This window comes from Protopterus annectens, chromosome 2.part0 (assembly GCF_019279795.1).
Source record: "Protopterus annectens isolate FY-2018-M chromosome 2.part0, PAN1.0, whole genome shotgun sequence".
Taxonomy (NCBI): domain Eukaryota; kingdom Metazoa; phylum Chordata; order Ceratodontiformes; family Protopteridae; genus Protopterus; species Protopterus annectens.
Window position 1 is genome coordinate 910,143,440 of NC_056728.1, and position 26,101 is coordinate 910,169,540.

The window sequence follows — 26,101 nt, forward strand, 5'->3', positions numbered from 1 at the left end:
CACAAAAAAGGTGAAAATAAAGAAAAAACATTGATAAAAAGTTAACATACTCAGACATAAAGCGACACACACACACACACACACACACACACACACACACACACACACACACACACACACACACACACACACACACACACACTTACACACACACACACACACAGACACACACACACACACACACACACAGAGACACACACACACAGACACACACACACACATACAGAGACACACTCACACACACACACACACACACACACACACACACACACACATAGACATAGACACACACACACACACACACACACACACACACAGACCCACAGACATACGCAGACACACACACACACACACACACACACACACACACACACACACACACACACACACACACACACACACACACACACACATACAGACACACACACACACAGACACACACACATCCTGTTTGTTTTTTATTTATGTATTTTACACTGGGTAAACAGAGAAACTGCTGTTTAGCCAGCATAACACATTATCAACCGTTAGATTTCTTTCAGTCCACTGCTTCACGGCAGCATGTTAAGCTGCCATTGAGCACGGACTGAAAGAAATCTAATGGCTGACAATGTGTTATGCTGGCTAAGCGGCAGTTTCATTGTTTACTTAGTGTAAAACACGGCTGGCATAGCTCTCAACTGCCAAGCAAAATAGAAAAAAACTGCAGCAAACTGTGCTTGGTAAGAAGAAATAAAACAAAAAACGAGCAGCAGAAATGTTTGTTAATTTAATAAATGTAAAAAGCAAAGCTTTCGGGTTTCTCCTTCATCAGTGATGCACTGATGAAGGGGCAAACATTTCTGCTGCTCATTTTTTTGTTTTATAGCTCTCAACTGCACAGAAAATCACAGAATGCAGAGATTTACCCCCATATATTAGTTCTGTCTGCAATAAAACTGGTGGATTGCTGGCAAATGAGTAGAGATTGAGGAACACACTCTGGAGAAGCAAGCGAACACAAATCCTGCTAATCAAACAGTCAATCAATTATGAGCAATTTTTGGAATTGATCACCCTACTTTACGTGTCTACTGTTTGTTTTGGCTATGACAAGACTTCAGCAACTATGCAAATAACAGATATGCCAACGGACATTCTACAAAAACCATTGCAGCAGAAACAAAATAAATAAATAAAACACAGACTGCTGGAATCTGCCTGCATGGGGAAGTACTGTTAACTCTAGGAGAAGGAATAACACAATATATCAAAGAGCTTGAATGAGCTGCCAGTGGTAGTCATTAGAGAAAATAGCAAGCAGTTACAGGGCATTAGGCACAAAAGCAGAAACAAAATTTAATGGATCGGAAAGGTAATATCAAAGATATGCTTACCAATGTATTTCTTGATGGGGAACACTGGCTGCAGGTTAACTTGAAATGCATGTATTAAAAGTAATCCTTCAAGGAAATAGATGCGTTCGGCAACTACACTTAAGAGAAAAGTTCTGAGAGCTGATCCGGATCACATTTTCAGTGGATGCATTTAACATATGCAGTGAATATGTAATTCTTGAAGGCGTTTCCTGGACAAAATGACTGGAAGAGGGTGGTTTGTGGTTGGTCCTTCCTAAGCAACAGAGGAAAGACTGCAAAATAACCAAGGGCGTTATTACTATGCTGTTCCAGAGCCCTTAGAGTTTCTGCTGCTCTGCGAGACTATTACTGGCTTAAAGATGGCTCACTGTACCAGAGCCATGAGAACAGTTGATGACAGGAAACTGTCAATATTAGGGTTTATCTTTGCAATCTGACATTGCTACAGTGGTAACATGAAATGATAGGGAAGAAGAATGTTTTGTAAAAGAGGAAAGAAGCAAAGAAACATGTAGTGGTCCTTTAACTGAACAGATGTTTGCAAACTTTCTGTCATTACTACTACCGATTATTATACCATGACCCCCCCAAAACGTGCACGCTGATTGGCCAGCGTGCCCGTTGTAAATCGAGTTATACTAATGGAAAAAGGTCCGGTCGCCCGGACTTTTTTCCATTAGTATAACTCTTTTTTTTAAAACACTGTCTCGCTATGTTAAATGGGTTTAACATAGCGAGACAGCTTTAAAATAAGCAACGGAGATCTCCGTTGCATATTTTAAAGCTGTCTCGCTATGTTAAACCCATTTAACATAGCGAGACAGTGTTTTACGGAGAAAGCAAGATCTCCGTTGCTTTTTTTAGTGTCTCACTATGTTAAATGAGTTTAACATAGCGAGACAGTTTTAAAATAAGCAACGGAGATGCCCGTTGCTTATTTTAAAACTGTCTCGCTATGTTAAACTCATTTAACATAGCGAGACACTAAAAAAAAGCAACGGAGATCTTGCTTTCTCCGTTGCTTTTGCCCACAGCTCTGATGTACTGCGCAGGCGCGCAGTACATCAGAACTGCCGCGGATGCCAGACATCTGCATAAGGGCAGCAAACAGGCATTATACTATGCCATTATTTAAGAAAAGTAATAGTTTCTTTTCTTAAATAATGTCATGGTATAATAGCAATAACCCACTTCTGGGTGTGGGTAATGCTAAATTTACCCACGGTTGGCTTTGTTTGGTCCCTTGGGCTTCGCCCTCAGGACCAAACCACGCCAACCATGGGTAAATTTAGCATTACCCACACCCAGGCGTGGGTTATTGCTATATTATACCATGATCCCCCCAAAACGTGCACGCTGATTGGCCAGCGTGCCCGTTGTAAATCGAGTTATACTAATGGAAAAAGGTCCGTCGCCCGGACTTTTTCCATTAGTATAACTCGTTTAAACACTGTCTCGCTATGTTAAATGGGTTTAACATGGCGAGACAGCTTTAAAATAAGCAACGGAGTCTCCGTTGCTTATTTTAAAGCTGTCTCGCTATGTTAAACCCATTTAACATAGCGAATGTTTAAAACGGAGAAAGCAAGATCTCCGTTGCTTTTTAGTTTCGCTATGTTAAATGAGTTTAACATAGCGAGACAGTTTAAAATAAGCAACGGAGATGTCCGTTGCTTATTTTAAAACTGTCTCGCTATGTTATACTCATTTAACATAGCGAGACATGAAAAAGCAACGGAGATCTTGCTTTCTCCGTTGCTTTGCACAACTCTGATGTACTGCGCAGGCGCAGTACATCAGAACTGCCGCGGATGCCAGACATCTGCGTAAGGGCAGTAAACAGGCATTATACTATGCCATTATTTAAGAAAAGTAATAGTTTCTTTTCTTAAATAATGTCATGGTATAATAGCAATAACCCACTTCTGGGTGTGGGTAATGCTAAATTTACCCACGGTTGGCTTTGTTTGGTCCCTCAGGCTTCGCCCTCGGGACCAAGCCACGCCAACCGTGGGTAAATTTAGCATTACCCACACCCAGGCGTGGGTTATTGCTATATTACACTACAGTGATTTAACAAAATTCACTTCTTATTAACTTCTTCCTTTGTGCAAACTGCAGCAATTTCATGGTGTTTAATCAGTGGCTATTACCAGGTGATTTTCAGTCTAACAGCAGTACATTTTCGCTTACAGTTTCAGTCCAAACTGCACATTCTTATCTATCAGTCAAATGCTTAATGCAATGTCAAACAACTAAATAGGCTAAGATACACAAGGTACTTTTGTCAGTTGTACTGAGGGCTTCAGCTAGAGGCTTTGCAATGCTGAGGACCCTTCTCTCATGGACAGATATGCTTTTGTGCCTTCAGACATTGTTATGCTGCAAATGAAAAGCAGCCAGGCAAACCCCACTGGAACACAAAGGACAAGGCATGGCCTTTCTCACCCACTATTTCACTTAATGTAGTCAGGTCCCTATAAATATCTTATACAGTTGCCTTATTACAGTGGAATGCACTCTCAGAATATCTAAAGGTTTGTTATTTTTGAAGAGCTAGATAGCACTGCTATGCTCAAATTTTACACTGGTAGTTCAGTTTTAAACTACGAGTTGGCTCTCAAAGCAGTTTATCAGCTGCAATGGTGTAGTGGGAAGCATTTATGGCCCTTAACTGTTCTTACAGTGCCAATATCCACATAAAGATCTAATCTAGTTGCAGTAGTTGGACTGATATTTCAGCACTTAATACAAAGATTAAAACTTCTGAATTGTGGACAGCTAATCTAATATCAAAAAGGAAATATTCTGCTCAATGGTTCTGTCATCTGTAGTTCAGTTTAAATTTAGTTTAGTAAACCATACCATAATATTAGCCACAACTAAGTAACTGCTAAAGCTCGTGATGCTATACTGTGCCTAATAAACTGGCCAAACACCAGAAAAATGGGAAGAGAATTCATTATCTTCATTTAAAGTAAATAATAAACATCTTTCTTCAGATGAGATATTAAACAGAGGTCCTATCAGTCTGAGATGGTGGTAGCTCAGGTGGATATAAAATATCCCACAGCATTTATCAACGAGTGGAGGGGAAGTTCCTGAATTCCCTGGCCAAATTTCCCCATTAGTAAAACTACCACAGCAGGTCTCAACTGAAAACAGGCCAGTAATGCAGTCAGTAAAAGGATAAACAAATAAACGAAACAAACACATACCATTACAAGGAGTCAGTTTGCAAATCCTGATGGACTCTGGCTTCTCTCCATCACACTTGTCACTAGTATGGCACATAACTTGTCTTGACTCAGTTCCTTCACTGCAGGTTACAGAGCACTGCAAAAACAAAAGACATACATTAAACTAAATGCATGTGTCACACAAGCATTGCAGTCCTAGCATGTAACATACAAGATACATGTTTACAACTTCATGCCAAAAGAGCTGTCAAAATACGTTTTCATCATTATTTTCAAACACTTTGTGTCTGCAACATGTGGAAAAGATGTTAAAACCAGCGCAAAAGGTTCCACCATCCAAACAGAATAGCAGAAGATGGTTTTATATCTTTATTGAAGATTTGTATATCAGTATTTGTAGACTTAAATGATCACTACATCAAATACAGTTTCAATGATTACTGTTTAAAGAGTAAGCAATAAACTATTATAAATGGCTGCAAATCACAGAAATGAAAATGAATATTATTTAATTATGTAATAATATTTCATTAGTCTTCTCCTTCATATTTTAAGGCAGAACTTTCACAGACTGATTCTTTATAGATTCATAGGTAAGTATTAGCTGCCCTTGTGGGCCACTTTAAGCCTAGCCATTTTCCTTTTTTGTGCTCAAAATAACATATCCCATTTAGTTGCAGACTGGACTTTCCCATCCCATGGTCAGTAATTATGTAACACCCCTAATGAGAATAACTGACATCATTTTGCAGGGACCCATGCATGGCATTAAAGTATTTATGAGCTGCCTCTGTCCATTAGTAGTTCGGGGGCAATCCTGGGGTAAATTTTCTGTTTCTCATCCATTGATCCAAATTGCGCTTGAATATAGACAGCGTTGAACTTTGTTATATGCGGATGAATAGTCTGTTGCACAGTAGCAGTATCCCCTGCAAAGTATATCTGTTCTTGTAAACTATTCTGCTGCTTTTGCAGAACAGGTTTAGATCCCTAAACAAAGTATTTCTTATGCCATTTGACTTGCTGATGTTGAGTAAATCCATTAGTAATGGGTCGGAGAATGCCTTGTGTATCAGGCGCAGGTCTCCTCTTACCAGTCTGTAACCTACCAAGTATAGTGACAGAGTTCTTTGAATTAAACCATGTTGTTTAGGCCTTGTATTCTTTTAGTAAGTTATCTCTGTCAGCATTCCAGATGGTGCATGTGTCTGGAAGGATACATGCCAAAGGGGACAAAATATTCAACAGCTGGCCTAATAGGGTTGAGTAAAGGGGGACAATGACATCTCAAGATCTAGACACAATCCCTTTGTTTATAGGCTGTGGACTTTCTTCAACAATAGACACATGTTGGTCAAAAGTTAGATCATTGTCCACATAAGTATCCAAATTCTAAACAACTAGGTCAGCTCTTAGGGGGTGCATTATCAATGGGGCAGTTCCTTGAGGTAGATGACTTCCCAAAGGATACAATAATGCATTTTTTGCATTTAGTTTCAGTCCATGATATTGGCACCAGTCATTTGAGACAAACCATCCTACATTCAGGGATACAATGACTGCTCCTAGCTTGCAGTTACCTGCAAACCTAGTCAGCCAGAACCCTTTGATATTGGCTTTTACTTCAAAAAAGTAGATGCCAAACAGGAGAGGTCTCAGCATAGAAGCCTGGGAAACTCCACTGGTGACTGGTCTCTTTGTGAGGGTAATACCCACTAATTCCATTAGCTGCATTGTATCTGTGAGCTATTTGGCAACACAATGGGTGACACAGGGGTTTATTCCCAGTTAATTTAGCTTTTCTACTATGCCTAAGTGGGGAATTGTGTCAAAAGTTTAGGCCAGGTCGAGGTAGGTGTTGTGTACTGTTTTGCCTTCACCCATTACTTTGGTGACCTTTTCAAAAAAATCCACCAGACTGGCAAATCCAAACTGAGATGGGTCCAGTGTTTAGAGGTTCCATATGCCCTGACTGATAAGTCATTCCATGGCTTTGCATATGAGGCTGATCATACTTATGGGTCTGTAACTGCCCAGTTCTCTGGAAGGCCCTCCCTTATGCAGGGGAATGACTGTAGTAGTTCTCCAGTTGCTTAGTACAAAACCTATATGGAATCTGAGACTGAACACTGTTGTTAGAGGTGTGGCTTCATGCTATTTAAGATGTATCTAGGGATACTGACACGATCCATTGATGCACAATTTTTAGCTTTTGCTAGCACTTTTAGGAACTGGTCTTTTGTGATAGCTGGAAGTGAGTCAGTTTTAGGTATATCTTGAGGGGAAGAGGAGAGAGACAATGAGACAAGGGTAAATTTAGAGCTAACTTTAACGGCCAGTGGCTTTGCTATATCTTCACCTTCAGTGTAGGGAACGTTGGTCACAATCAGCTCAGCACACTACTGCATTGTGTGTTTGAGATTATGAATATAACTAAAAAATGCCTTGTGACTGTTTTCGGTTGGATACCTATTTTAGCCAAAAACTTGTCTTTGGTGGATTTTATTAAGCTCCTGAGTTGTTTGTTTAATTCAATGGTAAGGTCTCTAACATTCTGGGAATCAGTCTTCTTCTTTAAATCATAATTATTTTCCTTTTATTATAAAGCTCTTTGATATTATTTTCCACCATGTGAGCTTGTTTTTAGGGTTTGCCCTGCAGTTGTTCCTATGGGGTACAACTGCATCTGTGCAGCTGTTTACATGCTAGCATAGCGTGGTGGTGACCATCGTATACATGTCTATGTATTCAGTGGAGTTAACTGGGTTTGGTGGGACGTGAAGCTTTTCAATGTATCACTTTGGACTAAGTTTGTCTTAAAGAAATTCCTAAAGGTACATTGGGTGGAAGGGATTTTGGTTTCAGTTTTTATTTGAAGGAGACTGCTTCATTGTCAGACTTAAAAAAGTGATGAAGAAATGCAAGGGATGGAGCAAGATGCTCCCATATTAGGAAGGACAAGATTCATGATGTTATTACCTCTTAGTGTGGATACTGACTAATTGTTTCAAGACATTTGTATTGACAAAGTCCAGGAATCTCTGTACTTGTGCACTAGTGTTGGTGTAGGTTATCCACTCAATAGTTGGATAGTTTAGATCACCTAGGAAAATAGTATTTGGTTTAATACTCATTGATTCTAGTTCCTGTAGTTAGGTGGTGTGGCTTTTTTGTCATAGAGAGCATTCTATAGCTAGCTAATACACTGGACATGAAAAAAGCTCTAGTGGATTATGCTGCTTTATGAATCTTAATGTGAGTCTCTTCTGCATGTAGATTGAGACACCTCCACACATGTTCATAGGTAGGTACTAGGCTATCGGCCCAAGGGCCTACATAAGCCTAGCTAGCAAGGTTCCATGGCTTACGCCACCCAAGAAAGTTATTTCCCCCTTCATCACAATAGCTGGTCTAAACATGTGCAAGGCATTATAGCTGCATTATAAATGCTCTCTGCTATTTTAAACCATGTCTCAGTCACTACACAGATGCCAGTATCTTCCAGGGTGAGAAGGGTTGTAGGGAGTGAGGTTTCTTGTTCAGGCTCCTAGCATTGATCAGTAACACCTCCATATTTTCCTTTTTATGTTTAACATGTTTAGGATGTTCATTTGTACGATGTATATAAATGGTAAAATAGATTGACTTATGGTAAATATGATATTTAAACATTTCACTTACCTATCAAAAGACATATCCATATCTAAAAACAATATGCTGTTACAATTTGGCATTACAAGTGAAATCCAAAAACAATCACTACTTGCATTTAGTACATTTTAGAAATCACTCACAGTGTCATTTGGTCCATCCAAAATGGAAAATAAAAATCATCAATAAAGCAAACATACAAAATCACATGTTCAAAGAAAATTCTGTTATATGCAACAATATTCTTTCACACTAATTTAATACTAAGATTGCAAAAGTGGGAGTAACATTGTCTCCCATCTCTTTTCCTCTGGACTGTATCTAATAAAGTGCAGTACACGCTGATTTCTTGATTACAGAATTAAGTGATTGTACTTAAAAAGCTCCTGACTATCTCATTATGTCTTCGGGAATGACAGTAAAAGATGTAATATCTGCTGTAACCCAGTGCCACTAACTGTGACATTGAATTTAGTTGAAAAATGCCACAAATATTTATAACAGGATGGTGTGGTAGTATATTCTGGGTAGTAATAGTCAACCTGGTATCCAAAAAGTAGATATCTTCCATTTAGAATCCCAAGCAGAAACTATTAGCTGAATGGGGGAGGGGTGGGGCTACCTGACTTTAGGAATTTTATGAATTCCAAACAGAGTAGCTAATTTAGGTTGCTCAGTAGTCAAAACTTGTAAATAAACAAATGAGTGCCATTTAGCTCTTTTAAAATAACCGCTATCATGTTAAAGCTCTATTGGAATCCCATCTTCATACTGGTAAGCTAGACTGACTTCATTGTTCTTCATATATATCTGTGTCCATAATCACAATTCCACCTACATTTGGCATCTTATGTAATCTTAACATTTATCATATTACTTAAATTGAACAAGATTTCCCTTTCAGTTTGTTTAGATTATACAATTTATACTTAGTTTACTTAATGGCTCGAACATCATCTTCACATACTGTTTGAAATACATTCATACCAAATACATTCATAACAAAAAAAAAAAAATACTATCTTGTTTGCTTGTTTCTCGCCTTTCCAAGCCAGTATAGTTCAGATCCCAGGCTTTGCTTGTCTCAGGACTTTATTTTCTGTGTTCAGAGCTATCCAGACCTTGCTGTGGTAGAGGGAAGTCCTACTGCCTACCAGTGGGACTGGTGAGCATTGTACTGCCTATCTACCAGTAGAGGAGTGGTTTCCAGCTCTGAAATTGTAATTTTATTAGCCTTTTTGGGCTGATTTCTATCTCTTTCAACTTTCTGGTTTAAAAATGTGTGTGTTTGCACATTTTTTGCATCGTGCAGCACCGCGGGGCTACGGTTAAACTATTCCAGGTGCCAGAAAGTTTGCTCTTTAAATTTTCCCTTGGAACTAGCTGGTTTCTCAGTAGTAGCAATAAAATCTGAACCCCTGTGACTAGCACTTGCTCTAGAACCTGCTGGAAAGCACTAGGAAGCCTGAAACAGATACAAGCACTCAACTCTCCTTGTCAAAAAGGAGAAATTAACCGTAGGCACTAAACAGCCTATAATTGCAAAGTACCTTGCAAAGGTAAGGGAAAACAGCTCTTGGACTTTACAAAAAAAGCACCTAAACAGACATGTTCAAGGGTCAGCTTCCGGTGATTTCTCCTGTCTACCTGGTGAATCTGGGCATACTGGGGCAATGCGGCAACTGCCTCATGTACACAGACAACCCTCTCCTCCTACCACCCAACACTAAAACCTGCAAGAGATGCACTTACATAGTCAAACTGGAAGCAAAGCTCTCTCCAGCTAAGATTGTGCTAGACAGTCAAGAGGAGAAGGTTAACACCTGCACTACACCTCAAGCAACACATAGCCCTTCAAAACCCACACCATCAACACCCACACATAGCAACACTAAACCCACATATGCGGAGGTAACATTAACCTGCTCAAGCAACAAGGAGCTCCAAAGATGAAAAGCAAACACCAGTCACAGCAAAAGTGACACATAGCTGACAACACTAGTGTGCCACCCAACAACAGCCCCTAAGGCAAGACAATGTCCCCAACACTTTAGTCACAGGTGACTCTATAGTCAGACACACTGATGTCTCACTCACCAGGCTGAACAAGGAGAAAATTACAGTCAGCTGCCTGTCGGGTGCCAGGATCCACCACATAACGCATGCACTCAGGTCACTCCGCAACAAGTGCAAATATGACTCTGTCATTGTTCATATTGGAGAGAACGACTTAAGACTACATGAAAAGAGACATGGAAGAGCTCTCAGATCATGTGGCCCAGGCAGGTATGACCCTAGCCCTTTTCCCAGAATGATACCACAGTATAAGGATGAAATGATTGACTTTAACAATTGGCTAAGCTTCTGGTGTCAAAGGGGATCCAGTATCTGTCTGCCTGGGAAGACATGATCGACAAACCACGATGCTTTGCGAGAGATGGTCTGCACCTGTCACCCCTGGGATGCAAGTTACTAGCTAAAGCTCTTGCCAACCCTATAGTGCCTTTTTTAGGTAAGGTTCAAAGGACAAAACCACCACCGTAACAGATAAAAGCATGCAAAATCTGAAGGTAATGCTACTCAATGCTAGAAGTCTAAACCTCAAAATGCACTGTCTTGAGGCACTCCTAAAAATGGAGAACATTGATATCTGTGCAGTAACTGAGACCTGGTTCAAGGCTCCAGAGAGCACCCCTACAATACCAGGCTACAACTCTTGCCACATTTTTCGGCCACCAAACCAAGACCGAAACACTAAAGGTGGAGGAGTGTCTATATTCACCAAGGATTTTCACACCTCCAGGCTAGTTGCCCAACACAATGCATCTGAAATTCTCCAGGTGCAACTAACACTAGGTAAGACTGCAATCCAAATTGTAGCTTGCTACAGATCCCCCACCATGCCCCAAGATTTTCACTACACCTTTCTAAACATACTGGAAAATATTAAGATACAACCACACACCCTAATACTGGTCGATTTCGACTACCCTGACATTAATTGGGAAAACTACTCAGGTACCAACACCTTTTCCCAACGGTTCTTGGAATTCATAAATTCCAACGCCCTGGATCAACTAATCCATTATCCCACCAGGGGCTCCAATATCCTAGACCTGATCATTACCAACATGGGAGATAGATGCTCCATACCAGTGGTCACCCCCTCATTGGTCAGGTCTGACCATAAGCAAATCACCCTTGACATCCACATCCCACCCCCACCCTCCAGTAAGGAAACCTCCGTAAAAAAACTTCTCCAAAGCCAACTTCATGCTACTCAAGTCAGAAGTGACAAACTTCATGACATCCATGCAGATGGGATCTGAAAGTGTAACTGCTAAATCCTACACTAAGGCACTGTACGAGCACATCCACTTGTGCATGAATCGTGCCATCCCAAATAGAAACAAGATTCTCTCCTCAAAAAAAAGTAAGCCAATCTGGTGGTCCCCTGCCATAAACAAACTATACAACTGAAGGAAGAAACTGTTGCAGAAAAGAGGAAAATCCCAGGATGCAAAAAACTCCCTTACCAGCATCAGTAAAAAGCTGAGATCCCTCATAAAATCCTCCAAAGCTAGTTTTGAAAATAAAATTGCCAAATATTCCAAAGACAACCACAAGGCGTTCTAGTTATGTCAAGAATCTAAATGGCAATGCTCAGATCTGCTCTGAGCTACAACAGAATGGCATTAAATATATTGATCCCAAGGATATTGCCAATATCCTAGCAGATCGATTTAGTGTCAACTTCACCCCCTTCTCACCCCCTAAAGGGCCCATCTCAATACCAAAAGATTGCCAAATTCAGGTAATCACGGCCACACAGGTAGAAAACGCACTCTCCAAAGCTAAGAATAGAGCATCCATGGGACCAGATGACATCCCGGCCTGGGTACTACATGAACTACAAAATGAACTGGCACCTCACCTAAGTGTCATGTTTAATCATAGTCTTACTTCAGGCTTCCTGCCCACTTAGTGGCGCACAGCTACAGTTATCCCACTCCACAAGGGGGGATCCACTTTGGATCCCAGGAACTACCGTCCCATCAGTCTGACAAGCCTGATCTACAAGGGCATGAAACGCATTACCATGGAACTTATAAACAAAGACATTGGCAACCTTCAAACACTGGACCCCACCCAGTTTGGGTTCGTGAAGGGTGGATCTTGTCTCCTGAACCTGACTGACTTCTTAAAATCAGTCTGCAGAGCTGTGGACGAGGGTAAGGCGGTCCACACAGCCTAGCTGGACCTCACCAAGGTCTTTGACACCATCCCCCACTCTGGAATCATAGATAAACTTACTAAGCTGGGCATAAATCCCTACATCACTCGATGGGTTGCCAACTGGCTTACTGACAGAACCCAGACTGTAAAAGTAGCTGACTCCAAATCCAGCTTTAGACAAGTGACAAGTGGAGTTCCTCAGGGTTCAGTCCTGGGACCGCTTTTGTTTGGCATCTACTTCTCTGAAGTACAGGCCAACACTAAGGGACTCTGACTAACAAAGTTCGCAGATGACTGCAAACTGGGAGCCATTATTGAATCCCCAAATGATGTGTATATTCTACAAAAGGGCCTTACAGAAACAGATGCTTGATGCCAGAGCCATGGGTTCAAGCTTAATGCCAAGAAATGTATAGTTATCCCCTTTGGGAAAAAACATGTACCCATGAATTACCACATAGGTGGCAGTACACTAAACACCGAAAGTGTGATGAGAGACTTAGGGACACAGGTGGACAGTGGTCTCACCTTTGATAACCACATCACCACAACAGTCTGGAAATCCTTCTATGTGGCACAACTTATCACTAAGGGCTTTTCATCCAGAAAAAAGGAGGTCATTGTCCCACTGTACTCATCCCTCATTAGACCCATTATAGAGTGCAATGCCCCGTTTGATATGTACCTCACAAGAATCTGCAACAGCTGGAAAGGCCGCAGAAATACCTCACTAAAAGAATCACAGGACTAAGGCAGATGCCATATGCTGACCATCTAAAAAAAACTCCAGCTATACTCTGTAGCATATCATCTACTCAGAGGCAATCTCTGCTTAACATACAAGGCCATGTCAAACCCTGAGCTGTTGGACATGCTCCACTTAAAGAAATCCCAATCCCTCAGAGCCACACACTCCAGGGATCTAAACCTTGTCATCACAATGAACAAAACACGCTGGAGGGATAGCTTCCTGACCCAGAGACTCCCCATACTCTGGAATAAACTGCCCATACATGTCAAGCAGTGCGCCTCCTTGGCCCTCTTCAAAAGGAACCCTGACGATTGGATGGGAGATAGGAAATTCACCCAGGGGATTATGTCAGTCACCCTACTAGACAGGGGTCAAGGGAAGTAAATATTGTGGGAATCAATATCCAGGGAATTGTTATGGCTAGGCTTGTATAGGTCCTAGGGCCGATAGTCTAGTACCAACCCATGAACCTGAGAGCATATATTCATCATCTAACATATAATACAAGTTTAATTTACCTCTATCAGCTAGCAAGCAACTCAAGTTTAACTTATATACATACAGTTTAAAATGCACAACAGTGCTGATGAGCTTTGCACATCTACTAGGCAGGACAGAAAAAACCTCCTTACCATTCTGTAAACGAATGACTACTTAAATTCATTACCTTATACTTGTATTGTCCTTCACATGAAATATTTAGGTAATTTACCAGACTTTCTTCCTCTGGTTGGAAAATTATCATCTGATCATCATTTCTGCTCTGCCTTTCCCTCAAGATGTATTGGGAAATCCACTGGTTACTACATCACTATACAACCTCCATATTACTTGTTCATCCATCGACTGTAAATTCATGTTGTCCTCTGATTGGCAAGATGGTACTTCCTGTCCTATTTGAAAATGGCCCCTGTTCTTTTTGGCCACTTGTACTGATTGTCAAAGTAATGCAGGAAAAATGAACTGTTTCTAAAATATTCAAAGCAGAGCAAATGCATCAAGGTGCACTGTTTGTATTCCGATTGGTTATTCATTAATATAAAAATGTTGTTTAAGTGAGGGGAAAGATGTACCTTCCTCATATGCCTTTTTTTCTAACAATCTTTTTTTTTTGTTGTTTTCTCACCTTATTAATATTATCCAATCTATTCAGTGAGGTGAAAACAGTTTCATATTCTGATTTATGTGCAGGAAAAGAGTCTTCAAAAATAAAATATCTATCTCCAAATCTTTTAGTAATCCTTCAGTATGATGGTTCCAAATGATGGTTCCAAATGTACGGAAGTTCACAGCCCACTTTGTCGAAAAAACTTACAGAGCTGTTAAAATAAGCTCAACACTGTTAGGAAACAGTTAGTTCCTAATCATGGATTTTAATCCTATCTCTTAAGAAAGTGTCAGTGTGCAGTGTAGTATGTATTGCATTTGTAAGGAGAAGGGTTTGACATACTCGCTTAACTCTCTTTCCTGTTTAGTGTTTGAAAACGCTGAGAGGGATTAAGAAAGCAGCCCCCTCCTTTACTAATAGCATATATATGATGCTGTACTGCAAGACCATTTTTTTCTGACAGAAGCCCAGAATGTGCAGTAAAACATCACCTCATTCTTCATTTACTGTAGGAAACAGCAAGGGTGAGAAGCAAGACTATCAAATATTGGACTATCTTGAACCCCATGAACTACAGTACAAGTAAGCATTTTAAATTAGTCTGCACAGCAGCTAAACAATCAAAATGAGATAATATTTTGCTTAGGAAAGAGAGACATGGAGACATGACCTTAATAGTGATGTCTGCAATATAAATGTAACATCACCAGCAAAATGTCTTCACAGAAACATAAGTTATGACACAGAAGAAAACCAGGTTGTTATAAGTAAAGCTCTGACAAAATGTATAATAAGAACAAAGTACTTATACCAAATAAAAACAATGTACTTATACCAAGCTTTTTATAGGTTCATAGATTCATAGGTGTTTAGTAGATTAACCATCGCAAGGGCCTTTTTAAGCCTAGCTGTGCATCACAAATCTCTGACAAGTAATGGCACCCTTAAGAAGTATAAGCAGAGGCTTGAAAGATGAAACATTTACTGGCAGGGACCTGGGAGATGAACCACTTACACGCTGCCTGTATCCATTAGACATAGATGCCAAATCAGGGATGAATTTCCTGTTCCCCATCCAATTGTCCAAGATATACAAATTGGGTTATGGAGGAATTCTGCTTCACATGAATGAGGAGCCTGTTCCAGACAAGGGGTAGTCTCTGGGATACAAACCTGTCTCTCCAGCAGGTCCTATTTATATCACAGGCAAAATTTAAGTCTTTAGAATGGCTAATTCTGGTGCTGTTTGTTTTGTAGATATGCAGGAGGTTCATGAGGGTGGGGTCTGACAATGCCTTCTAACCTCAACAGTCTGTTGGAGACAGAATACAGGGATAAAGCCTTGAGGCAGTCTGCATAGAACGTTAGTTATGCCTTGTATTCTCTTTTAGTGAGGAACCTCTATGGATATTCCAATTATTGGATATGCCTGGTTAATTACATAACAAAGGGGCATTGCACTCAGTGATCTGATGAATGTCGAATACAGTGGAAGAATGACTTCCTTGGACCCACATGCCATACTTTTGTTTATAAATTTCACAATATAGAACAATTTCCTCACTACTATAGATGTGTGATGGTCAAAGACTAGATTACTGTCTGTGTGTGTTCCCAGGTCACAAACAGAAAAACAGAAGCACTAATCCCAAGATGACTACTTATAGGCAGAATGTGGGCTCTCCAATAATTGATGATCTTGGAGTAGATGTTGCAGATTTTAAAGGTAAGATGAAAAAGGGGTTAATATCCTAAGAGTTGCAGTGTGCCCTAAGCAGTTAGATATGAAAGAGGGGGTAACTTAAGCTTTAGCTAAGTATAGAGTCACTAATTTTAAAAGAGCAAGATAGACTGGAACGGGGTGGGCACTTTGTATTCTGGCTGTATGGAATACAGTGGGATGGCCAATACATTTAAGCATCTGAAGGGGAGTGACTTTACAAAATGATAATTTTGTGCTTACTCACAATAACCAATAAAAGAGAAGAGGGAAGAACATATGCGGTCAAATTAACATAAGGGGCAGACAACTAGAAAGACAGTTGAGTTTAAAAACACAACAGCACAAGGGTTGGAGAAAACTTAATTTCTTTGTGAATCACAAAAGACACAGCTGTAGTCTTTTTCCTAGTTTAAACATACAATTAAAATCAGAATACAAGTAAAACACAGTGTAATAAAAATAAATCACAATATACAAAACAGAAGGTGGCAATGAAGCAATACAAAATACAAGAAAGCAAAAATGAACTAACCTTTTCCTCAAAGCAAATTGTGGCAGAGCCTGTGTGAGCTTTTCCAGTAAAGCATTGAAATGATTTATTTTATTCCTTAAGTAAAAGGTTTAGTTCCCAGATCCACCTTCATATCACATGTAATTAATCTTAAGACCTGTTCTAATTTTCATGTGATTCACTAATACCCCCAAAATGCTACACATCTTAAAAATATTTATATAGCATTCCCACATACTGAGTATAACAGTGCTATTTAATTAATTTTATTTATTTCCACCCATTGTTATCAATATTGTTTCTTGTAAATAATCATTAGTGTTTATTCCATTATCTCATCATAGCATAGCAGCAAAACGTTTTAATGAATGCAAAACATTTAGGAAACCATTTATTCTTAAAATCCATTGAGTCTAAACCAGGTACATACTTTTCTCCAAAAAGCTCCATTAAAGTCAACCTGATGTGAGAACGTTCATCTCTTCTACATCTGTCTGGCAGCTGGCTTATAGGACTTAGGAGCTATTAACAAGCTGTTTCCTCAGGTCCAGTGATGCAAAGTTTTTTCCCTGAGCTTCTACTGCCTAACTGTGTGACTCTAAGCAAGTCACTTAACAAGACGCAACTCCTAGGCTGAGTCTGAAAAAGGTCCATGGAGATCAGTGATCAGTGCTCTACCCCAGAAAAGAAATACAACTACATCAATAAATACATTTTATATTCTGATAGCATCAATATCATTAGTATGAATAGCTCAACTCACTGTAACTATAGCATTATGTATTAAATCAATTACTGTTGCTGCATGATGTCCCCCCAAGATCTCACCATCATGTCATACTAAACACCCTAACAAATATGTATATTTGGTTACAAATAGGGTTAATCAACACAATTATCATCAATCCTTCATTTCCAGTTTTCTAAATAAAGTTGGGATGTTGCATCTACTGTCATCATTTCTCCAAATTCAGTGCTACTCTCTTTGACTATCCAGCATCAAATATCATAGAATACCTCCATCTCTTGGTTGGACACCTTCCATACCTCTCAACTTCTTAGTGCAAGAAATCTGGACAAAGCTCAACAAAAAGAGGGGAAGGCCCAAAAATAGGGACATTTTTTAAATATGGCTCTTATAAACTTAAAAAGTTGCTGGAGTAACAGGACTTATTTTAGCATACATTTTCTGAATTATGCAAAGTTTGAAACTCAATATATGTCATTATTTAGTGACTTTAATCCTCAGATCATGCTAGTGATTTGCCAGAAAATCACAGATTTTATGAGGAACAGACCAAAAATATGAGCCAAAAATCTGGACAATCTGCAAAAATCTGGACAGTTGAGAGGTATCATCTCTTCTTTTGCCTTCTACCTTTCTCTCTCAAATATTCTTCACTAAACTGTCTTCATCTTTCCTATACATGTGACCAAACCACCATAATTTATTCTCTTTGACCTTTTCTGCAATTAAGGCAACTTTAACTTTTGCTCCGATGTCCTCATTTCTTCATCTATCCCATAGTGTGCATCCTACCACCTGTGACAAAAGAATAGTGAAAATTCCCACATTAATATCCCACATCTTCATCTGAAAAATGAAACTTAATAAAATGTCTGTAAGTCTATGAACTTAAGTCACATATTATATCATATGCTAAACCTATTTTAACTTCACACACACATTGCAAAATCTTTGCTAAAGTTCCCTGAAAATGATCTCTTAATCATGGATCCTAAAAAAATTCCACCAATCTACTTGCATATTTCAGCTATGTTTACCATTAAATAGACTCAGAAAAATCTTGTCACTCAAACACCATAGCAATGAAATCTACAAATGAACTCACACTTAGTTTCAAAGCATTTGTAAGTAAAACATGTATTACCCTTCCAGCACTATTACAGACAAACATGGACTGTTTTAACTGCAGTGTGTGTCTGGCTTTGCCAATCTCACTTTACATCCGCATTTATATTACATTATCGACTGATGAAAAGAGCGAACGCTCTTTCATTGACCCGATAATGTTGAAAGTCCTAAACAGTAAAGGCACAGAACAGCAAATATTTTCCCTGGGAACAAATTCGCTGGTCCAAAAAAAAAAAAAAAAAAAAAAAAACCTTAAAACACAAAACAAGTGGGGGCTTTGCATACCACACCCCCCAATGTGGGGGGCTGTGCCCCTCACACCCCCTCTACTTAAATATACAAACTCCGAGATCACACCATAGTGGAGGAAATGGCAAAGTCCCAAAGACATTGACCACCATTTTTTTTTACCTGGGAAAAAATGTTCTGTGTCTTCGCTGTTTAGGTCTTTCAACATTATCGGTTTGATGAAAGAGCGTTTGCGATTTTCATCAGCTGATAATGTAATCTAGACCCTTTCATCCTGCATTATAAAAAAAAATAACCACAAAAAAGGTGTCACACACCAAAAACAAACACAAGTAACCAAAACAGATGATGTGTGCAAAATTATAATATACCACAATATGGTAAACAGCAAATGACACTTTAATATTAAAAATCAACATATCAAAATAAAACAAAGTTAAGGTGAGCAATTGCTTTTGTCCCCTGACACAATTTAAGGAAACTTCTTCAGAACAAGGAACCTTTCCAATTGAAATTCATTGTCTAACTTGCCTCAGCTAAACATATAATGATGGTGTTTAAAGACACAGTGTAAAAAACAACCGACACCAGCTCTGAGGGAGTATACAAAGTAGAGTTTAATAATAAAGTGAAAAATTTATACAATCTCTAAAATCCAATCTAATAGAAATATGGACTGTTGATAGCAATAAAATCAGTAGAAAAATGTGCAATGAACAACCCAGTTAATCTGTACCAAAACACAAATAATAAAAAAAATCTTAATAACATCTACAGAAACTCATTAACAATACATTGTAATTATATCTTAGCAGCTCTCATCTTGAGAACAGAGGCAAAATAAATATTTGCATTATTACCTAGAGGACTGGTTGGATCCAATCAGAGCTGCCATAAAACTTCTTTATATTCCAACTAATTTTCCCAGTTACCAGCTCTTGGGTTGTCAGCCACCCAATCCACAACAGCATATATAAAACTAGTAAATTCTGAACAAACTAATCTATGTTTAAAAAGGAGATACTTTAGTTGCCTTTAGCAATATCATAGTAGTGTTCATTAATTCGTTTATGGAAAACCCGAACAAGTATAGCAAATGGCAATGTAAACAACTCACTGTATTCCACACTTTCCTTTAAAAATAAATAAAGTTTAGTGTTATTGAAATTATTCAAAATAGCATGATCTGTCTATAAAATTCTTGAGTATTGAGGGCAATTCATGCATTTTGTTGTGCCTTTAACACAAAGTCAATGAAACATCTCTTTTGCTATTCTCTAATGATTTTTTTTCAAATTAGGTAACATTTTGATCAAAAGGTGTAAATGTTCTCCAATCACAAATCCCCTCATTACTTCTAAAAATATTCCAGTTTGTTCTGATATCATTAATTAGAGATGTTCTCAGGTTGCAGCCAGCTACCATTACCTGCTCAAGTGCATTATTACACTGCAAGTACCAAATCAACAGTATTAAAGTGATGGATACATTCTCAATTTGTAGGTCTTTTTGGATTCCTTCTGGCAGAAACAATGTCCAGTTTCTTCAATGTCATTGTTTCTGCCTCCCAGAGGAATTGCTCAGGCACCATCCCCTTTCACAGCAGGCAAACACTGCCTAGCTGGGCTACTGTCAGTCCTCTTTTTAATACATCCAAAACAAGTTCTGTGGAATACAAAGGGGATTTGTTCTTCTTTAAACTGACATGTACATTAACAGAAGAAAAATAAAAGCATATAATTACTTAAAATAATAGCACAATAACTCAGCTTAACAGTTCTTATGGAGCATTTACACCACTATTTACAGCAAACTCATCTAGACATTGCTACATTCATTATTTACACAACTATTCATACACTTCAGGTTATTTGTATTCAGATGCATTTATTTTGAACAGGAACTCTATATGGGCATGGGTGAACATATTTTATATTTCATACCAGACATTTTGTGGAAAGCTGCAAAGCTAGGACAAACTTTACAGAAAGTAACTTGTAGGTGTGAAATCAATGTAAAGTTTTTTTTTTCAGAACAGGGCATGCTTCCATTGGATATCATGGAGTACCATATAAACACTTCCTGATTCAAGTTATTAATAAAATTAACAACATATGATAGCTATTCATAATGTTTCTGCCAAACAACCAAGATTTTCATTGATCATTACCACCCCATCTGTGGACCCATCCCTGACCTCTTTGGTCATTGGGTATGTGAAATGGTGTTCCACAATGTATTTGTTGGGCAACACCTAAGATAATTACAGACATATGATATTTATGCATATATGCATATTTTATTGCTAAACAAATACTGATATCAGCAAGTTGGTAGGAGATGAGGAGCAAGCATCACTGAAAATTTTTGTAGCATTTGAATAAGTCTGACACTGTCATTTGAGCTAGCATGTCTGGCTGAAGTTTTGTATATAATTTCAGACTGACCTCTGTATTGCATGCCAGCATGCCTAGCTATGATATTGTAAATAGATTCTTCATATTGATTTATGATCTGTTTGTACAGAATATTTTAAAGACTTTGTGAAACAAAATTTTAAAGGTAAACTGTCTTAGATTCAGCTGATCTGCAAATTATGTCATCGGATTGTTGACAGTTGCTATGTGTTACTGTCAGAAGTTTAAAGACAGGAAGGAACTTTAGTAAACAGCTGTTGGTTGATTTTCAAAATATGAAATGAAAATTAGAACTGGTAAAGTTGTGACCGTTAGGTTAGTCTATAAAAGAGCCTGCTGAAGTCAGTTGTCATTTGTCCCCCCAGGCCTTTCCGGAGTGCTGATCAGCATCTTCTCTCAGTTTATAAACCCAAAAGGAATATTGGCAAACGACTTTACAAACACTCTGTCTCACTAAATTGGAACAAAATCCCTCTCCATATTAGATCCAACCTTTCCTTTCCCTGTTTTAAAAAGGAGTTTATATCCCACCTACTAAACTTGAAATTATGCCATTTCCTTGACCATATGCCATTGCCTTGACCACACGTAGTCTTAGTCTGACCTACCATATAACCTGTTGCATCTCCTAACTTTCTTTCTCTGTTAGTAACTTCTGCATAAACTAACCTCCTAAACCCTCAGCTCTACTACTATAGCCCCCTCTTTTCTCCCATTCTTCACACTATTTATCTCTCCCCACCTCTTATTAATATCTATACATTGTCCTTCTTTTGAACAATGATTATATTTCTGTTTTTACTCTCATATGTAGTAAATTTTAGACTACTGCTATCAGTGTGACCCTTAATATTCATAATTTTTTCTTTTGTTTTTTTCTTTATAATTAATTTTGTATCTGCATTGCTATTTTTAATAGTTTTTGTCCTGTATGTTTATCTTAGCTTATGTTTGCTGGGGCTCTTTCTCCTTGGGTCTCCACTGAAAATGGGTTGCTTACTATCAATGCAATGCAAATAGCTAATGACCTTTTCTTTTTAAAATTATTTTGTATTTTGATTGTTATTTAATATTTGTATATAGTCATTTTATCTTTACTTATGTTTGCTGGGGCTTTTCCCCTCAGGTCTCCACTGAAAATGGGTTTGTTTGCAAACTCATTTGGACTAAACCGGTTAACAAATGTGAAATTAAATAAATAAATAAATTTGTCAGTTAACAGCCAGTTGTGTGCTGTTCACAGATGTGCTGTGCAGGGGATACCCCAAAGGACTCACCAAGAACTGTTAGCCTGCATTTGCTCTATTGTAATAATTTAGCTTATTTTAGATCAGGGATAGTGTTCTTTAGTCAGATAGGAAATTATAACTAATCAGTTAGATCAGTTAGAGTTTTTTCTAAATGTTGGATTTCTATCCTACATTATTGATTTTATTTTCCTGGTGATTTGATTTCTGTTTGTTTATTGGAAATTACTGTTTTATATTTTTAACCATTTTGCTCGTTATTAAATATTTTTATTAACTTACACTGTGGCTGGTCAACCAGTATTTTCTTTAGTGATTTGAGGGTGCTTATACTTGCCTTGATAACTTACTGGCCCACTCCGAAAGCCTGGCTGCTTAGGTAATTTGCATTATGTAAGCTTTCACTTGAAACCGTAAGTACCACATAAACTCTGTCTGCATGAAGATGTTAACAGACATAAAAAATCCACGAACGGAAAGCAATGAAGGAAAACCAAACAGCAATAGCGTACAAATAATTTAATTTCCGCTTTCGTCACTCGACTTCCTCAGAATGCATCAGAACACACCAAAATTCAACACTTAAATACCAAAATGTAAATGATAAAAACATTCGAGCAATTTAAAAACAAATAACACATTTACTTCAATAACAACCTAATATTGTTATCTTTATTAATATGTAATTTTTGATGTTTTAAAAAACACTTAATGTTGATGGCATCGTTGATGCCAGGAAATTTGTCAAAATTTAATCTGACCTGCCAAACAGTTTCACGTTGCTCAAGATAATTTTTAAAATCACCCATTCTCAAATCAGGGAACACAGTTTCTAATACAGAAAACAAAAATTTTTTAAAAAGAGGACAAATTACCGAATGTTTAAAAAGAGCGTTGTTGTCATCTCTAGTTTTGATACTATAGAGGTGTTCCCTAATCCTGGTTTTAAGGCTACGCGTCGTCATGCCGACGTAAAAAGCCGGACATGTCGAACATAAAGCAATGTAAACCACTCCAGTGGAATTACAATCAACGTAGCCTTCAACCTTCAATGTTCTCTTAATGGATTCAACCAGAATATAAGGTCCCTCTGAAATGTATCTGCACATGTTGCATGAATGACATCTATGCATACCTGTTTTACAAGTAGGGGCACGACTACAAGTTCTATTGTCGAACTCCAATATCTTTTTCAGATTATTATGTTTCTTAAACACAAAAGCTGGACAATCACCTAAAACTTGCTGAATGTCCCTGTTGCCACTAATTATCTTCCAATTATTGGCAATAACTCTTTTGATCTGCCCTCCATCCGTGCTCATGTCTAGTGAACATAAGACTTCTATCCCTACTCTACCTCTAGATTGTACTACATCTTTTTTTGAAACAAAAGATGATGGATAATCCAATAAAGGTTTAAAGGACAAAAGGCGTTTGCTCAAAATCTCATCTTTAGTAATGCTCAAATCATGTTCATGATAACCCCTTTTGATGAATAAAGAAACTATAACACCAAACTCATTAATCAGATCACTATATTCGCTGGTCATTCGACAAGCCCTAATGAGCTGACCCCTAGGAATATTCTTAACAATATGTTCTGGATGGTTACTAAGAACATGCAGGTAACCATTAGTGAAAGTCTCTTTTCGAAAAATCTTGCTGTGGAGTCTTGATTCAACCTCATCCCAGTACAAACAAATGTCTAAAAAGTTAATGAATGTTCCAAAACTACCTTTGGTAAACTTCAAATAATCAGAAGATGCGTTCACCTCTGCTATGAAAAAATCAATGGTATTGACATCGCCCTCAATAATAAAAAATAAATCATCTATGTAACGACAATAAAGTTTAATATCAAACTTTTGTTTAATAAGGGGCATGATGTCAGTCTCCCATAGACATAGACAGACATATCAATATGGAACGTACTTAAGCATAAAAACAAACCACACTGTTGTTAACTTACCATTGTATTAAGATCAACAGACATTTCTGACTTGTCTGCTGAGATATCCTATGAAATGCTACTCCAACATGCTATGGTAAGACTGCCAGAAAGTAAGCGAATGTGCATGAATATATTTATTGCTAAACAAGTACAAATAACTGCAAAGAGGAGGTGGTTACCTACCAGACAGCAGTCAGTAGTTTCTAAGCACAATATAAGCTTTCATTTTATGCCATGCAGCACCACATACCTTCACACACACACACAAACACACACACACACACACACACACACACACACACACACACACACACACACACACACACACAAGGAACAGTGTTTAAATATTACCTTAATTCATTTGAAAAATTAATAGAACATGACTTTTATTAAAATACATTTTTCAACAATAAGAAATATGAAATTCCAGTCTTTAGCTTTACTGACTGACATCCCTCAGTATGAAAAAAATCAAACATTTTTCCAAAATTCTGAGAAAAAATGAAGGCAGAGTCAAACACAGCTGAGTGGTGTGCTACGTGACAGAGTTCTGATTTGCACATATCCTTCAATATCTAACCCTGTGCAACTCTGCTATACACTGTTTTTCTTTATTAATAATAATAAAAAAATTTTGTCTGCAGTCTTACTTCTACCTTAGTTAGCTTTGCATTTCTCTTTCCTATGTCACTGGTCATGCTGGTCTACTAAAAAAATTGTTTCATTTTATTTTTCTCTGGATCTGTTGAATCAGCTGAGCTATACATTTTGCTTCTCTTTATACTAATTATTCAATGCAGTGGACACTTTCTGCACAGTAACTTGATGACCTGGGTCTATATTATAACATCGAAGTTGCAAAACTTCGAATGTTATAAGATCGAACCAAGTACATCGAAGGATGAAAATAGCTAAGCCCCAGAACATCGAATTCTTACCTAGGGCAAGATTTCAGTGGGACATTCCGTGGCTTCGTTATTTCCTCCACTGTGGTGCGATAGTTACAGACCTTAGGGTTAGGGTGCGTGTTAAGGTAAATGGATAGGTAGGAATGTATGTATGGTTTAGTGTAGGGTTAGAAGTAAGGTTTTGTTAAGTGTACGTGTGTGTTTTAATTAGTTTGTTTGTGTATAGTTTCGTACAGGTAAGTGTGCAATAGTTACGGACCTTAGGGTTAGGGTGCGGGTTAAGGTTAGTGGATAGATAGAAATGTATGTACGGTTTAGTGTAGGGTTAGAAGAAGGGTTTTGGTAAGTGTATGTGTGCGCATTTATTAGTTTGTTTGTGTATAGTTTCATAGGGTTAGTGTGAGATAGTTACAGACCTTAGGGTTAGGGTGCGGGTTAAGTATGTATGGTTTAGTGTAGGGTTAGAAGTAGGGTTTTGTTAAGTGCGTGTGTGTGGTTTATTTATTTTGGTGTGCTTGTGTTGTGTGTATGTTTCTTGGAACAGCAATTTTTTTCCCTGGGAAAAAAACTAGCTATTCTCAGTGTTCAATGTTATCATATTTTTAGATTAGATTAGATTAGTACTAGGCTAACTGCCATTGTGAGCCATTTTAAGCCTAGCCAATTACTCCTTGTGAGACTCAAACACTGCACCTTGCGTTTGTAAGGTAAACACCTTAACCATTAGGCCACCCTCCCAACATTTTGAAATTCCATGTTCGAGCTTATGGTGTTCGATATTTTGGAATTTCAAATATATGATATAGACCCGATGACCCAGGTATTTTCACAATGCAGACAGCAGTTTAAAGAGCTGAACAGACATCTCAGCAGTTATTTGGTGGTTTGTATTCTGATGCCAGGCATCCTTTCAGC

General features: G+C 38.2%; 1 protein-coding gene across 2 annotated transcripts in view; it reads right to left on the reverse strand.

Moving 5' to 3' along the window:
- The window catches only part of ADAMTS3 (ADAM metallopeptidase with thrombospondin type 1 motif 3), a 3,677,303-nt gene that overhangs the window by 245,308 nt on the left and 3,405,894 nt on the right, over positions 1 to 26,101 (reverse strand). For both annotated transcript variants that reach the window (XM_044061162.1, XM_044061161.1), the window contains one exon: positions 4,577 to 4,694. In XM_044061162.1, coding sequence (XP_043917097.1) covers positions 4,577 to 4,694 — 118 coding nt within the window. The remainder of the gene's footprint in view (positions 1 to 4,576; positions 4,695 to 26,101) is intronic.